The sequence below is a fragment of the Pseudophryne corroboree genome, chromosome 1, assembly GCF_028390025.1.
Source record: "Pseudophryne corroboree isolate aPseCor3 chromosome 1, aPseCor3.hap2, whole genome shotgun sequence".
NCBI classification, from domain to species: domain Eukaryota; kingdom Metazoa; phylum Chordata; class Amphibia; order Anura; family Myobatrachidae; genus Pseudophryne; species Pseudophryne corroboree.
This window is the reverse complement of record NC_086444.1, coordinates 422,833,575-422,849,667: the sequence shown is the minus strand read 5'-3', so window position 1 is coordinate 422,849,667 and position 16,093 is coordinate 422,833,575. Positions and strand designations below refer to the sequence as shown.

The following is a 16,093-nucleotide window of genomic DNA, read 5'->3' as shown; positions in this document are numbered from 1 at the left end:
TGTTACACAGGAGACGACACACACACCCACTACATCCTGCCCAAGGTCACATCCATAAACGTAGATTCTTAACATTAATGAATACACTGACTGGCTGGCTCTCACAGCTACACCATGGAAGGAACAATACATTTCATATCCCCTCCCAAAATACACGTGCCTATTGGATTCCAATATGAAAATGGAGAAGAACAACAATTAAAAGAAAGTGTTTACCAGTCTGTCAAGAGATAATGGTGTCAAATGTACACTTAGAAGTGTTTTAGGGCATATTTATCATACCAAGTTTGCAGGAAATTACCCAAATCAGCAGATTCTGGAGGATACCCACTCAATTATGATTTGTAGGCAACTAAATAGCAAAACCATTAGAGATGAAACTCCCCTCAAGCCCTCCCCCACCTGCTCCAGCTAGCCTGTTTGTGTTCTTTCTTTAGGCTTGCTTAGAGAAAAATGTCCAACAGGCACAGCACAATAGGGGTGGGGGTATGAATGCAATGTCCCCCAGATGGAAACAGAGGAATTGATTTAATAATCCTTTTAGTATCATCTTGAAGAAACTGCAGACTGTGTCCCCAAGGCCTCAAGAGGGGGATCACGCATTTGCCAAGCTATGCACAAAACGTTACGGCCAAAACTAGTATTTGTGGCCACAAACATGTGTAAGCGATATGTCGTCCCTTGAGGCACCCATGGCCTGAGTAGAAACCAGCTGGATAGGATCAGGCTCAAGCAAACCAATATAAGCCTATCAGGCTCAAGCTGTCACGCTCGGCCTAAGTTGGGGTTCCGACAACAGAGTTTTGGCTGAAGGGACAGCTACCTTTGAGGAGAGTAAACAAGGTGGCTGAATGTAATCCCTCCTCATGGGGTGGAAGCCAAACTAAGTGTTAACGTTGGCCGGAGGGCGTAAAGAAAAGGAGGACTTTGTAGGAAGATAACTGTAGTTTTAATGAATAATCAGGTTGTACACGAATGTTGGAGAAATAGAAGAAACTGGAAGAATTACAGTCTATGGTTAAATGACTTGGAGAGTGAAGCTGAAGAACTCCGGCAAAGACGAACTGAAGACTGTGTTTTATGATTAAAGGATGAGGCTGAAGTACTTGGACTTTGAAGAAATGAAGACGTGGTTTGTGATTGAAAGATGAGGCTGAAGTACTTGAGATTTTGAAGAAATGAAGACGTCTGCGGGAAACGCCGTTAGCACCTAGAGCTCCTCTATGACCTGGGACCCCGTGAGCACTTCCACGAGTGGCAACGGACTTAGACCGCAGGACTGCAGCAGCGTTTAGGTAACCGATAAATGAGAGCAATCAGGACCAGGGAACCAGGAGTAACCTGGGAGCACAGAGCTGGAGAACCTTTCACAAGGAGGTAACTTGAAGCACTGGCACCCTCCCTCTGAGCCAGCCCCCAGCAGGATAGGCTGGACACAGATTGGGAACTTCATTGGTAAAACTCTGGTCTCCAACATGGCCGCCACCAGCTTTAGCCAGCTTCTGTCTCTGACACACTATACTGTATCACCACTAGAGGACCTTACCGAAGCAGTTCCCGCTACAGCGCCCGGATCTCCAGACCTTCGGACCCCAGCCCTTGGCAGCCGACCCGCCGCCAGAAGCTCCCTGCTGCAAACGCCGCAGCCGCGCCTACCAGCGGGATGGTAACCCGCGGGAGCACCCGCCGGAGGTAAGGCTCCGGAGCCTGACACAAACACAGCAATATAAGCCTTAATAGCAGAAGAAACCCAGCAAGCCACCGATTGCCTGGAGGCAAATCAGCTCCAACTGTGAACGTCATAGAGGACCAAGAGACTGTCAAACTTCCATTCTGACACAGTCCGGGCCACAAAAACAGGCAATGCATGCGCCGGTCTGCTTAATTCCATGCTATGTGGTCTGGCTGCCGAGCACTACATCCATACGCTATGATGGCCATATCATGAAAGCCATGGCTCCCAGGTGCAGCGAATGAAAGAGAACCTCCTATGGATAAAAGTTAGAGCTTCAGAGCACTAGCAGGCGGTACCTGGTGATGCGGATGGGGAGACAGATGCCAGCTGCCAGTGCTGTCATAATGCCTGCTCCCCACAAAACCATGATTTTAGATGGGGATTTAGGCAGCCTAATGTGGGGAAAAAAGGCTAGAAAAAAACCTAAATAGCTGGAGGAGGTAGGAGGGCTTGAGAATCTTTAGTTGGTGTTAGCAGCTGAAGTCCATGGGATATATTACGCAAAGTTCTTCAGGAAAGGGATCCGAAATCAGAGTAGCAGTAGCAAGGTCAAGGTTCAAACAAAGAAATAAAATGCTCTCTGCTCTCAGAGCCTCTATCACTGCAGGTGATTAATGGTAAATTCCAGCCATACTTAATTTCTAACCTATATACACAGAAACAGAAGCAGTTATCTGGGTGCACTAAGAAACTCACAATTAATATATTTAAATTTTTATAATAATGTATCCTTTATTATCATCATCATTTAAAATAACGATTTTTGTTCAGCCATATATGAAAAGATTTATGGTAGACTCACCATGGTTAAATCTTTCTGCGAGGTACACTGGAGTCCACAGGGAATACATTGGGGTGTATAGTTGGATCTTGATCCGAGGCACCAACAGGCTAAAGCTTTAACTGTTCCCAGGATGCACCGCACCGCCTCCTCTATAACCCCGCCTCCAGGCACTGCAGCTCATTTTCGTTAACCAGTCCAATGCAGTAGCAGGTAAAAGACGGCAGATGTTAGTCATATAGAACCACATTCTCACGACAGGAGAAGGGACCAGCGGCTAATGCCATACAAACCCAAAAGAAGCTAAGTGAGTCAGGGTGGGCGCCATGTGGAATCCAGTGTACCTCGCAGAAAGAGATTTAACCATGGTAAGTCTACCATAAATCTCCTTTTCTTCAGCGGGGTACACTGGGAATCCACAGGGAATAACATTGGGTATGTCCTAAAGCAGGTTCCTCATTGGAGGGGACGCACCGTAGCAGGCACAAGAACCCGGCGTCCAACGGAAGCATCCTGGGAAGCAGAAGTATCAAAGGCATAGAACCTAATGAACGTGTTCACGGAGACCCACGTAGCCGCCTTGCACAATTGTTTAGCGGACGTGCCACAGCAGGCCGCCCAAGAAGGTCCAACAGACCGAGTAGAATGGGCTTTAATAGCAGCAGGAGCTGGGAGTTCAGACTGCGCATAAGCTTGTGCAATCACCATTCTAATCCATCTGGCCAAGTTTTGCTTATTCGCAGGCCAGCCACGTTTGTGAAAACCAAAAAGGGTATCTAACCTCCCGACTGCCTTTCCACGTAGATACGGAGAGCCCGTACCACATCCAAAGACCGTTCTTTGGAAGACAAACCAGAAGAGATAAAAGCCGGAACCACAATCTCTTGGTTAGGATGGAAAGATACCACTTTAGGTAAATAACCGCGGCGAGTATGAAGAACTGCCCGGTCACGGTGAAAAATCAAAAAGGGCGGGCGACAAGACAAAGCGCCCAAGTCCCACACCCTCCTAGCAGAGGCAATAGCCAGCAGAAACACGACCTTAAGCGTAAGGCATTTAAGGTCCACAGACTCAAGAGGGTCAAACGGAGACTCTTGTAGGGCAGTTAAGACAATCGACAGTTCCCATGGAGCCACAGGAGGGACATAGAGAGGCTGAATCTGTAAAACACCCTGAGTGAAAGTATGAACATCAGGAATAGACACAATTTTTCTCTGAAACCACACCGACAAGGCAGATATGTGAACCTTGAGGGAGGCCAGACAAAGGACTAAATCTAGGCCTTGTTGCAGAAAAGCCAAAAGCCTGGAAGTTTTGAACGAATACTCATCTTAATTCTTAGCAGCACACCACGTGCAGTAAGAGTTCCATACCCTGTAATAAATCCGTGCAGAAGCCTGTTTGCAGGCCTTCAACATAGTTTGAATAACCACCTCAGAGAATCCTTTGGCCCTCAGGAGTGAAGCTTCAAGAGCCACGCCATCTGGCCAGGTACGGATAGCCACAAGGGCCCTGAACGAGGTGGTCTGGGCATTGAAGTAGAAGAGGACACTCTATCGATAGTCCCTGCAGGTCTGAGAACCAATGCCATCTGGGCCACGCTGGAGCGACAAAAATTAGTATTCCTCTTTCTTGCTTGAAGTTCCGTAGTACCCTGGGCAGGTGTGACACTGGGGGGGAACACGTATGGCAGCAGAAAGTTCCATGGAATTTCCAGTGCATCCACGAATGCTGCTTGAGGATCCCTTGTCCTTGATCCGAAGACCGAAACCTTGTGATTGTGTCGAGACGCCATCAGGTCTACATCTGGTAGGCCCCACTTGTCCACTAGGAGTTGAAAGACTTCCGGATGAAGACTCCACTCTCCGGCGTGAATGTCCTGATGACTAAGGAAATCTGCTTTCCAGTTGAGGACTACGGGAATGAACACTGCCGATATTGCTGGTAGATAGCGTTCTGCTCAACGGAGGACTTTTGATACTTCCAACATTGCCATGCGACTTCGAGTGCCGCCTTGATGATTTATGTGGCGTTGTCCGATTGTACTTGAATAGGCCTGTTCTGTACAACGTATTGAACACTGCCCGCAATTCCAGAATGTTTATCGGGTGAGATTCCTCCCTGGTCCACCGACCCTGGAGAGTGTTGCTCCAACACTGCGCCTCAACCCTGCAGACTGGCGTCAGTCGTCAGGAGAACCTAGATGGAGATCCAGAAGGGACGGCCCCTGCTCAACTGTTGGTCCTGTAGCCACCAGCTCAGTGACAGACGAACCTCCGGGGTCAAGGAGATCATTTGAGACCTGATCCGATGGGGCAGGATGTCCTACTTGGAAAGGATTAACCTCTGCAGAGGGCGGGAATGAAATTGAGCGTACTCTACCATGTCAAAAGCCGACACCACAAGGCCTAGTACTTGCATCGCCGAGTGTATCGACACTCTTGGGTGAGAGAGGAAGTATCTGATCCTGTCCTGAAGCTTCAGGACTTTCTCTGGAGACAGGAACAATCTCTCGCTGTGTCCAGCAGTGCCCCCAGGTGCACCATCACCTCTGTCCCAAAGAGGCAGGAGATACTATTTGACCCTGTTTCTAGTTCTGAAGCCAAATGGGTCCTTCCGACCTACACAGTGGTACCGTCATTAGCACCCGTGTCCAGGAGCGATTGCACAACCAAGTGTAGAGCTTGCGCTTTCAACGGATCCGAAGGGATAACCGTCAAGCAGAACTGGCGAGGGGGTCGTCTTTTGAAGGAGATTGCATACCCGTGAGAGACAACTTCCCGCACCCAGGCGTCTGAAGTGGTCTTTAACCAGACCTGGGCGAACTGCAGAAGTCAGCCTCCCACCCTGGGGTCCCCCAGGGGGAGGCCCGCCCAGTCATGCAGCAGGCTTCTCTTGTTTGGAAGCAGGCTGACGGGTGGCCCAGAATTGTTTAGGTTTGGACTTCGTGGATTTGGAAGTAGGAGCTTGCCTGGAGTACGCCTGATCCTTTGTCTTCCCTGGAGGTCGAAAGTAACGAAAAGCGGTACGCTTTGCCTTCGGTGCAGAAGGATTAGTACTTGGAAGAAACGCAGTCAGTCACAATCTCGTTCAGATCCTCCCCAAAAAGGATGTCTCCCTTAAAAGGGAGCACCTCCAAAGTCTTTTTGGAGTCTAGGTTCACCTTCCAGGACCTCAACCAAAGAATTTGGCGACCCAGTATAGACGTAGTATACGCCTTGGCTGCCATTACACCTGCCTCAGAGGCCGCCTACTGAATATAGTGGGAGGCTGTGGTAATATGAGACAGATATTGTCTAGCAGTGTCAGAAACATCCTGAGGTAGCTTATCCTCAATTGCCTGAACCCATGTTTCAATTCCTTTTGCGGCCCAGGAGGCTGCTATAATGGATCTATGTACAGCACCGGTAAGAGAGTAACTAGACTTCAGGCATCCCTCCACACGCTTATCCATCGGTTCCTTCAGTGAGGCGACAGTGGTGACAGGCAGAGTAGATGACACCACAAGACGGGCGACATGAGAGTCCACCAGCGGTGGAGTTTTCCACTTGTTACTCAACTCCGCAGGTAAAGGATAACGAGCTAGCATCTTTTTAGACAGGAAAAATTTCTTTCCTGGAGACGACCAGGATTCCTGACGTATGTCAATTAAATGGTCAGAATGTGGTAAGACTACTCTAGTAACCTTTTGACGTTTGAACTTATCAGGTTTCTTAGACGCAGTAGTGGGATCGATCTTATCAATTTGGAGAATCAGCTTAATAGCCTCCACTAGGTCAGGAACATCAACCTGAGTTGTAGAGTCCTCATCAGAAGCAACTGTATCAGTGTCTGACGGATCAGTATATTCCCCATCCTCATCAGAAGAATAATCCGAAATATTAGTGGATTGTGAGGAAGAAATGGCCCGCTTAGATTACCCCTTTACCCCCAGAGGGGCGTGGGGTAGACTTTTGTCTAACCAATGATTAATTTAAGTGTTGTAACTGGGTAGACCGTGTCCGCCCAGGGCGGATTAACTACAGGAACACTATGTGGCTGCAATGGCACAGGAGGTCCCACAGGAGGCATAAGACGTGTCACAAGCGTATTCAACATACTTGAGAACGCTGCCCAAGGTGGTTCCTAATTGGCCACAGGCTGACTGGGAGATATATGGCACCCAGTGCCTGAACCATCAGCTAAAACTTCCCCCTCAGGTAAATCCTTCGTGCCAGCACTGCATGATACAGAAGTGTCCGCGGATTTCCCGCCCTGTGTGGCAGACATTATAGGGAATGTAGCCTTAGAGCGTAACAGTACAATATAGCCAGACAAACACAATACCTGCAAATAACCCCCCCGTGTCATGTGACAGTAAATACAGGGCACAAACAGAGGATTAAAGCAGTATGAGGTTACTGAAATGCACAGTAAAAAACCTCAAACAGTATAATACAGGTTGAGTATCCCATATCCAAATATTCCGAAATACGGAATATTCCGAAATACGGACTTTTTGGAGTGAGAGTGAGATAGTGAAACCATTGTTTTCTGATGGCTCAATGTACACAAACTTTGTTTAATACACAAAGTTATTAAAAATATTGTATTAAATGACCTTCAGGCTGTGTGTATAAGGTGTATATGAAACATAAATGAATTGTGTGAATGTAGACACACTTTGTTTAATGCACAAAGTTATAAAAAATATTGGCTAAAATGACCTTCAGGCTGTGTGTATAAGGTGTATATGTAACATAAATGCATTCTGTGCTTAGATTTAGCTCCCATCACCATGATATCTCGTTATGGTATGCAATTATTCCAAAATACGGAAAAATCCCATATCCAAAATACCCCTGGTCCCAAGCATTTTGGATAAGGGAGACTCAACCTGTATATATATATATATATATATATATATATATATATATATATATATATATATATATATATACCCTGACACACCTAGCCCCCCCCCCCCCCCCCCCATACACACACACATATACATACACACACTCACTCACATGATTATATATACTTAACTGAGCAATATGGAGACTTACTATCTGTATCAGAGGTTTAAGTTTTAAATATTGTCCTGGTATAATGCAGCTAGACTAGAAGAGGATGGAGTCTTTGTTATGTGATGAATATTCCATAGGAATATGAAAGGTACACCCTGTGTTAGACATGAGTAGCTATCATACCTGCTGTAATGCTGCTGGAATTGTAATGATCTTCTGAATAGCGCTGCCCAGACGCTCAATGTAATAATCCCAGTCTAGAATCTAAAGAAAAACAACATAAAAGATAGCCAGAGAGAGGGTAAAATAAAACAATGAAACAAAACCATAGAGAAGTGATACCAACCGAGCGGATATCTAAATCTTGCAGGGATGGATTTTTCAGCCACTTGCGCAGGTAATGTCTCTTTACTCCCACTTCTGCCTGAAAGATTGCCATGGGAATGGCTCTGAAACGGAAGGTAAGGAAAACAGAATGACATCTTCAATATCAACTTACATGAACATTGCCCGGAACACCGCGCCTTCACTATACAGAGGCATAACTGACCTCAGGAGGTTTTCCTATGGACTAGCAGCGCCAGATGTGAACAGCCCCATACCTCTGTTGTGGCTGCTCTAACTTTTAAAAGGGGACACACCTTTCCTAATCACCATATGCTACATATTCCCATAAAGGTGGCAGTGTGCAGCCATTTAGATTAAACATCACAGATCACATCCCCCCTACCCCAACTTCTTCACAAGTATGTGTGTGTCTTGTTAGTGTCTTTTGCATCATTTCCTCTTTCATTCATTAATGTGACATGTGTACCTTTGCTCCTCTCTCAGTATAGTGTGTGCTTGGGGCTGGGAGACCGGCGCTGGGGATCCCGGTGGTCAGCGTGCCGGCCCTGGGATCCTGGCAGCAGAAAGCCAGTGGAAGGGAAGGGGGGAGGGTAAGTGCAACAAAGCCCCTTGTGGGCTGGGTGGCTCACTGCACTCACCACGAGTGGGGATAGCCTCTGCGGGTCGACATTCCGTCTGTCAACATTTTGATCGGAATGGAAAATGTTTAATTTTTTTTTTTTACTTCAGAGTACAAAAATAAAGCACGCCCTATTTAAAGACTTTTTTTTTTTTTTTTGTAAATGATGCTAATAATATACTAATCAAACAGAAAAGCTATTGTGGAAAACAATGGAAACCAGCCCTGTAGAAATTCTGCGTTTTTCCCTTCGGTGGACCATAAGCTTGTTATATATATTAGATAACGAAGTTGCCATGGCATTTAGAAAATGTTATTTTCATTAAACAGACTGGGTTGCTGGTGGTTCTGTATGTAAAAGAATTGCACTGAAACAAGTCTCTTTAATACAGAAATAACAGTCCATGTCAATGAACTGCAATGTGGAATTTTGGAATTTCACAAATACATGAACATGGCCTCAATCCAGGGCCCCCAAACCTTCCCCCACCCACGCTCCGCATTTCCTATTGGCCCCGTCCCCTTCTATGCTCCCTCTCTCCTGCTACTTGGGCCCATCTCTTCAATCTCAGTCTCATCAGTCACTGTACTGGAAATATAATAAAGGATATAAATTCCACCAGGCACCTAAGTAATAAATGCACAACCCTAAACCATATGAATGTTGTAAATGCAATAAAACGTATTCAATAAAATATATTCAAATATACATTCCTTGGGTAGATGTGTCCGTTTGTTGAATGCATCCTCATTCAGTATAGTGTAAAAATAGCGCAGATCAGCATGTGAGGAAAGAGATAAAATAGCAGCATGTGTATTAAAGTCAATTTAATATACACAATTGGTGCCGCTGACCATGCAGAATACTGGCTGAAACACCAAGACCATTTACATGGTATTCCAGTGATGAAAATAAGAATTTACTTACCGATAATTCTATTTCTCGGAGTCCGTAGTGGATGCTGGGGTTCCTGAAAGGACCATGGGGAATAGCGGCTCCGCAGGAGACAGGGCACAAAAAGTAAAGCTTTAGGATCAGGTGGTGTGCACTGGCTCCTCCCCCTATGACCCTCCTCCAAGCCTCAGTTAGGATACTGTGCCCGGACGAGCGTACACAATAAGGAAGGATTTATGAATCCCGGGTAAGACTCATACCAGCCACACCAATCACACTGTACAACCTGTGATCTGTACCCAGTTAACAGTATGATAACAGCGGAGCCTCTGAAAGATGGCTCACAACAATAATAACCCGATTTTTGTAACTATGTACAAGTATTGCAGATAATCCGCACTTGGGATGGGCGCCCAGCATCCACTACGGACTCCGAGAAATAGAATTATCGGTAAGTAAATTCTTATTTTCTCTATCGTCCTAGTGGATGCTGGGGTTCCTGAAAGGACCATGGGGATTATACCAAAGCTCCCAAACGGGCGGGAGAGTGCGGATGACTCTGCAGCACCGAATGAGAGAACTCCAGGTCCTCCTTAGCCAGGTTATCAAATTTGTAGGATTTTACAAACGTGTTTGCCCCTGACTAAATAGCCGCTCGGCAAAGTTGTAAAGCCGAGACCCCTCGGGCAGCCGCCCAAGATGAGCCCACCTTCCTTGTGGAATGGGCATTTACATATTTTGGCTGTGGCAGGCCTGCCACAGAATGTGCAAGCTGAATTGTATTACACATCCAACTAGCAAAAGTCTGCTTAGAAGCAAGAGCACCCAGTTTGTTGGGTGCATACAGGATAACAGCAAGTCAGTTTTCCTGACTCCAGCCGTCCTGGAACCTATATTTTCAGGGCCCTGACCACATCTAGCAACTTGGAGTCCTCCAAGTCCCTAGTAGGCGCAAGACACCACAATAAGCTGGTTCAGGTGAAACACTGACACCACCTTAGGGAGAGAACTGGGGACGAGTCCGCAGCTCTGCCCTGTCCGAATGGACAAACAGATATGGGCTTTTTTGAGAAAAAAACCACCAATTTGACACTCGCCTGGTCCAGGCCAGGTCCAAGAGCATGTTCACTTTTCATGTGAGATGCTTCAAATCCACAGATTTGACTGGTTTTAAACCAATGTGTTTTGAGGAATCCCAGAACTACGTTGAGATCCCACAGTGCCACTGGAGGCACAAAAGGGGGTTGTATATGCAATACTCCCTTGACAAACTTCTGGACTTCAGGAACTGAAGCCAATTCTTTCTGGAAGAAAAATCGACAGGGCCGAAATTTGAACCTTAATGGACCCCAATTTGAGGCCCATAGACACTCCTGTTTGCAGGAAATGCAGGAATCGACCGAGTTGAAATTTCTTCGTGGGGCCTTCCTGGCCTCACACCACGCAACATATTTTCGCCACATGTGGTGATAATGTTGTGCGGTCACCTCCTTTCTGGCTTTGACCAGGGTAGGAATGACCTCTTCCTGAATGCCTTTTCCCTTAGGATCCGGCGTTCCACCGCCATGCCGTCAAACGCAGCTGCGGTAAGTCTTGGAACAGACATGGTACTTGCTGAAACAAGTCCCTTCTTAGCGGCAGAGGCCATAAGTCCTCTGTGAGCATCTCTTGAAGTTCCGGGTACCAAGTCCTTCTTGGCCAATCCGGAGCCATGAGTATAGTTCTTACTCCTCTACGTCTTATAATTCTCAGTACCTTAGGTATGAAAAGCAGAGGATGGAACACATACACCGACTGGTACACCCACGGTGTTACCAGAACGTCCACAGCTATTGCCTGAGGGTCTCTTAACCTGGCGCAATACCTGTCCCGTTTTTTGTTCAGACGGGACGCCATCATGTCCACCTTTGGTAATTCCCAACGGTTTACAATCATGTGGAAAACTTCCCCATGAAGTTCCCACTCTGCCGGGTGGAGGTCGTGCCTACTGAGGAAGTCTGCTTCCCAGTTTCCATTCCCGGAATGAAACACTGCTGACAGTGCTATCACATGATTTTCCGCCCAGCGAAAAGTCCTTGCAGTTTTTGCCACTGCCCTCCTGCTTCTTGTGCCGCCCTGTCTATTTACGTGGGCGACTGCCGTGATGTTTTATCCCACTGGATCAATACCGGCTGACCTTGAAGCAGAGGTCTTGCTAAGCTTAGAGCATTATAAATTTACCCTTAGCTATATTTATGTGGAGAAAAGTCTCCAGACTTGATCACACTCCCTGGAAATTTTTTCCTTGTGTGACTGCTCCCCAGCCTCTCGGGCTGGCCTCCGTGGTCACCAACATCCAAAACTGAATGCCGAATCTGCGGCCCTCTAGAAGATGAGCACTCTGTAACCACCACAGGAGAGACACCCTTGTCCTTGGATATAGGGTTATCCGCTGATGCATCTGAAGATGCGATCCGGACCATTTGTCCAGCAGATCCCACTGAAAAGTTCTTGCATGAAATCTGCCGACTGGAATTGCTTCGAAGGAAGTCACCATTTTTTTTACCATGGCCCTTGTGCAATGATGCACTGATTTTAGGAGGTTCCTGACTAGCTCGGATAACTCCCTGGCTTTCTCTTCCGGGAGAAACACCTTTTTCTGGACTGTGTCCAGAATCATCCCTAAGCACAGGAGACTTGTTGTCGGGATCAGCTGCGATTTTGGAATATTTAAAATCCACCCCTGCTGTTGTAACAGTATCCGAGATAGTGCTACTCCGACCTCCAACTGTTCCCTGGACTTTGCCCTTATCAGGAGATCGTCCAAGTAAGGGATAATTAAGACGCCTTTTCTTCGAAGAAGAATCATCATTTCGGCCATTACCTTGGTAAAGACCCGGGGTGCCGTGGACAATCCAAACGGCAGCGTCTGAAACTGATAGTGACAGTTCTGTACCACGAACCTGAGGTACCCTTAGTGATAAGGGCAAATTTGGGACATGGAGGTAAGCATCCCTGATGTCTCGGGACACCATATAGTCCCCTTCTTCTCGGTTCGTTATCACTGCTCTGAGTGACTCCATCTTGATTTGAACCTTTGTAAGTGTTCAAATTTTTTTAGATTTAGAATAGGTCTCACCTAGCCTTCTGGCTTCAGTACCACAATATAGTGTGGAATAATACCCCTTTTCTTGTTGTAGGAGGGGTAATTTAATTATCACCTGCTGGAAATACAGCTCGTGAATTGTTTCCCATACTGCCTCCTTGTCGGAGGGAGACCTTGGTAAAGCAGACTTCAGGAGCCTGCGCAGGGGAAACGTCTCGACATTCCAATCTGTACCCCTGGGATACTACTTGTAGGATCCAGGGGTCCTGTACGGTCTCAGCGTCATGCTGAGAGCTTGTCAGAAGCGGTGGAACGCTTCTGTTCCTGGGAATGGGCTGCCTGCTGCAGTCTTCTTCCCTTTCCTCTATCCCTGGGCAGATATGACTCTTATAGGGACGAAAGGACTGAAGCTGAAAAGACGGTGTCTTTTTCTGCAGAGATGTGACTTAGGGTAAAAACGGTGGATTTTCCAGCAGTTGCCGTGGCCACCAGGTCCGATGGACCGACCCCAAATAACTCCTCTTCCTTTATACGGCAATACACCTTTGTGCCGTTTGGAATCTGCATCACCTGACCACTGTCGTGTCCATAAACATCTTCTGGCAGATATGGACATCGCACTTACTCTTGATGCCAGAGTGCAAATATCCCTCTGTGCATCTCGCATATATAGAAATGCATCCTTTAAATGCTCTATAGTCAATAAAATACTGTCCCTGTCAAGGGTATCAATATTTTTAGTCAGGGAATCCGACCAAGCCACCCCAGCTCTGCACATCCAGGCTGAGGCGATCGCTGGTCGCAGTATAACACCAGTATGTGTGTATATACTTTTTATGATATTTTCCAGCCTCCTGTCAGCTGGCTCCTTGAGGACGGCCCTATCTATAGACGGTACCGCCACTTGTTCTGATAAGCGTGTGAGCGCCTTATCCACCCTAAGGGGTGTTTCCCAACGCGCCCTAACTTCTGGCGGGAAAGGGTATACCGCCCATATTTTCTATCGGGGGGAACCCACGCATCATCACACACTTCATTTAATTTATCTGATTCAGGAAAAACTACGGTAGTTTTTTCACATCCCACATAATACCCTCTTTTGTGGTACTTGTAGTATCAGAAATATGTAACACCTCCTTCATTGCCCTTAACGTGTGGCCCTAATAAGGAATACGTTTGTTTATTCACCGTCGACACTGGATTCAGTGTCCCTGTCTGTGTCTGTGTCGACCGACTAAAGTAAACGGGCGTTTTAAAACCCCTGACGGTGTTTTTGAGACGTCTGGACCGGTACTAATTGTTTGTCGGCCGTCTCATGTCGTCAACCGACCTTGCCGCGTGTTGACATTATCACGTAATTCCCTAAATAAGCCATCCATTCCGGTGTCGACTCCCTAGAGAGTGACATTACCATTACAGGCAATTGCTCCGCCTCCTCACCAACATCGTCCTCATACATGTCGACACACACGTACCGACACACAGCACACACACACAGGGAATGCTCTGATAGAGGACAGGACCTACTAGCCCTTTGGAGAGACAGAGGGAGAGTTTGCCAGCACACACCAAAAACGCTATAATTATATAGGGACAACCTTATATAAGTGTTTTCCCTTATAGCATCTTTTTTATATATTTTTAACGCCAAATTAGTGCCCCCCCTCTCTGTTTTAACCCTGTTTCTGTAGTGCAGTGCAGGGGAGAGCCTGGGAGCCTTCCCTCCAGCCTTTCTGAGAGGGAAAATGGCGCTGTGTGCTGAGATAGGCCCCGCCCCTTTTTCGGCGGCCTCGTCTCCCGCTCTTAACGGATTCTGGCAGGGGTTAAATATCTCCATATAGCCCCCGGAGGCTATATGTGAGGTATTTTTAGCCAAAAATAGGTTTTCATTGCCTCCCAGGGCGCCCCCCTCCCAGCGCCCTGCACCCTCAGTGACTGCCGTGTGAAGTGTGCTGAGAGGCAATGGCGCACAGCTGCAGTGCTGTGCGCTACCTTAAGAAGACTGAGGAGTCTTCATGCCGCCGATTCTGGACCTTCTTCTTGTTTCAGCATCTGCAAGGGGGCCGGCGGCGAGGCTCCGGTGACCATCCAGGCTGTACCTGTGATCGTCCCTCTGGAGCTAATGTCCAGTAGCCAAAGAAGCCAATCCATCCTGCACGCAGGTGAGTTCACTTCTTCTCCCCTAAGTCCCTCGTTGCAGTGATCCTGTTGCCAGCAGGACTCACTGTAAAATAAAAAACCTAAGCTAAACTTTTCTAAGCAGCTCTTTAGGAGAGCCACCTAGATTGCACCCTTCTCGGCCGGGCACAAAAATCTAACTGAGGCTTGGAGGAGGGTCATAGGGGGAGGAGCCAGTGCACACCACCTGATCCTAAAGCTTTACTTTTTGTGCCCTGTCTCCTGCGGAGCCGCTATTCCCCATGGTCCTTTCAGGAACCCCAGCATCCACTAGGACGATAGAGAAAGTAGTATGAGAAACTACTGTACAAGGGGCGTGCAATAAGTTTCCGGATGTGCAGTGCAATTTGACTGTATAATTGTGAACTGTAATCTCAGACTAAAGTTCTTGTGAAATGCCAAGGCACAGAACTGTATCTACTGCACACTGAAGTAGTCAGCATGTTCACTTCATTCTCAAACTCATTATGGAGCTCAACAGAGGCCACTGGAGAGGCATGATATTCTACGACAAGAGTGGTCTGCGACAGCAGGGGTGCTCTGACCAACTGCAAACTGCTTTTGGGGAGGAAGCACCATCCCAAATCACTGTGTTTGAGTGGTTTGCAGAATATCAGGGCTGGAGATGGTCCCTCGAAGACAAGGTGGGCTGCGGCCGACCTGTGTGCGCCATCACAGAGGACAACTTTCATGCTGTGCAGGCCATAGTTGAGGTGGATGCCAGGATAAACATAACCCAGTTTAAAGAAGGAGATAGGTATCTCATTGGGATTCCCCTGTTTGATACTCCACGAAAAGCTTGGCCTGAGCAAAGTTTCTGCACGCTGGGTGCCCCATCAGCTGACTCGAAAGCAGAAGGAGACTCCGGTGACTTGGTACCACAACATGCTGGCTAGGTTTGATGTGGTCACTCAAATTCTGTTTGGGATATAATCAGTGGCGATAAATCCTGCATTTAGAGAGTTTCCACCCCGAGGCCAAACAGTCACCCCACTGGAGCCCAACTGGAGGTACGCCACCACAGAAGTTCCAATGTGAGCGCAGCATTGGCAAGCAGATGGTGGCTGTTTTTGTGGTCAAGTGTGGTCATGTAGCTACCGCACCATACGTGTAGCCTCACACCATCACTGAGGACTAGTACGCCAAAGAATGCCTGCCACAAGTGCTTGAAGCCATTTCCAGGCGCCATCCAAGAACTCGCGCTCGTGGTACCCTTCTCCATCACAACAATGTACCTGCCCACAAATCAAGGAAAATGGTGGAATTTCCAGGTCATGAATGCATCCAGGTGCTTGGTAATCTGTCTTACAGTCCAGACCTGGCGCCCTGCGACTTCTTTGTGTTCCCACAAAGTGCAAGATGCATGGGATTTGTTTGGGGAACCGGAAGCTGCAGTGGAGACCTTCAACCAGCATGTATAAAACATATTTGCTTCATCAAGTG

The 16,093-nt window shown here is 47.3% G+C and overlaps 1 protein-coding gene across 1 annotated transcript in view; it reads right to left on the bottom strand.

Moving 5' to 3' along the window:
- The window catches only part of POLE (DNA polymerase epsilon, catalytic subunit), a 335,686-nt gene that overhangs the window by 87,869 nt on the left and 231,724 nt on the right, over positions 1-16,093 (bottom strand). Inside the window, exons 27-28 of the mRNA XM_063913394.1 lie at positions 7,872-7,974; positions 7,709-7,789 (exon numbers count right to left, since the gene is read on the bottom strand). Coding sequence (XP_063769464.1) covers positions 7,709-7,789; positions 7,872-7,974 — 184 coding nt within the window. The remainder of the gene's footprint in view (positions 1-7,708; positions 7,790-7,871; positions 7,975-16,093) is intronic.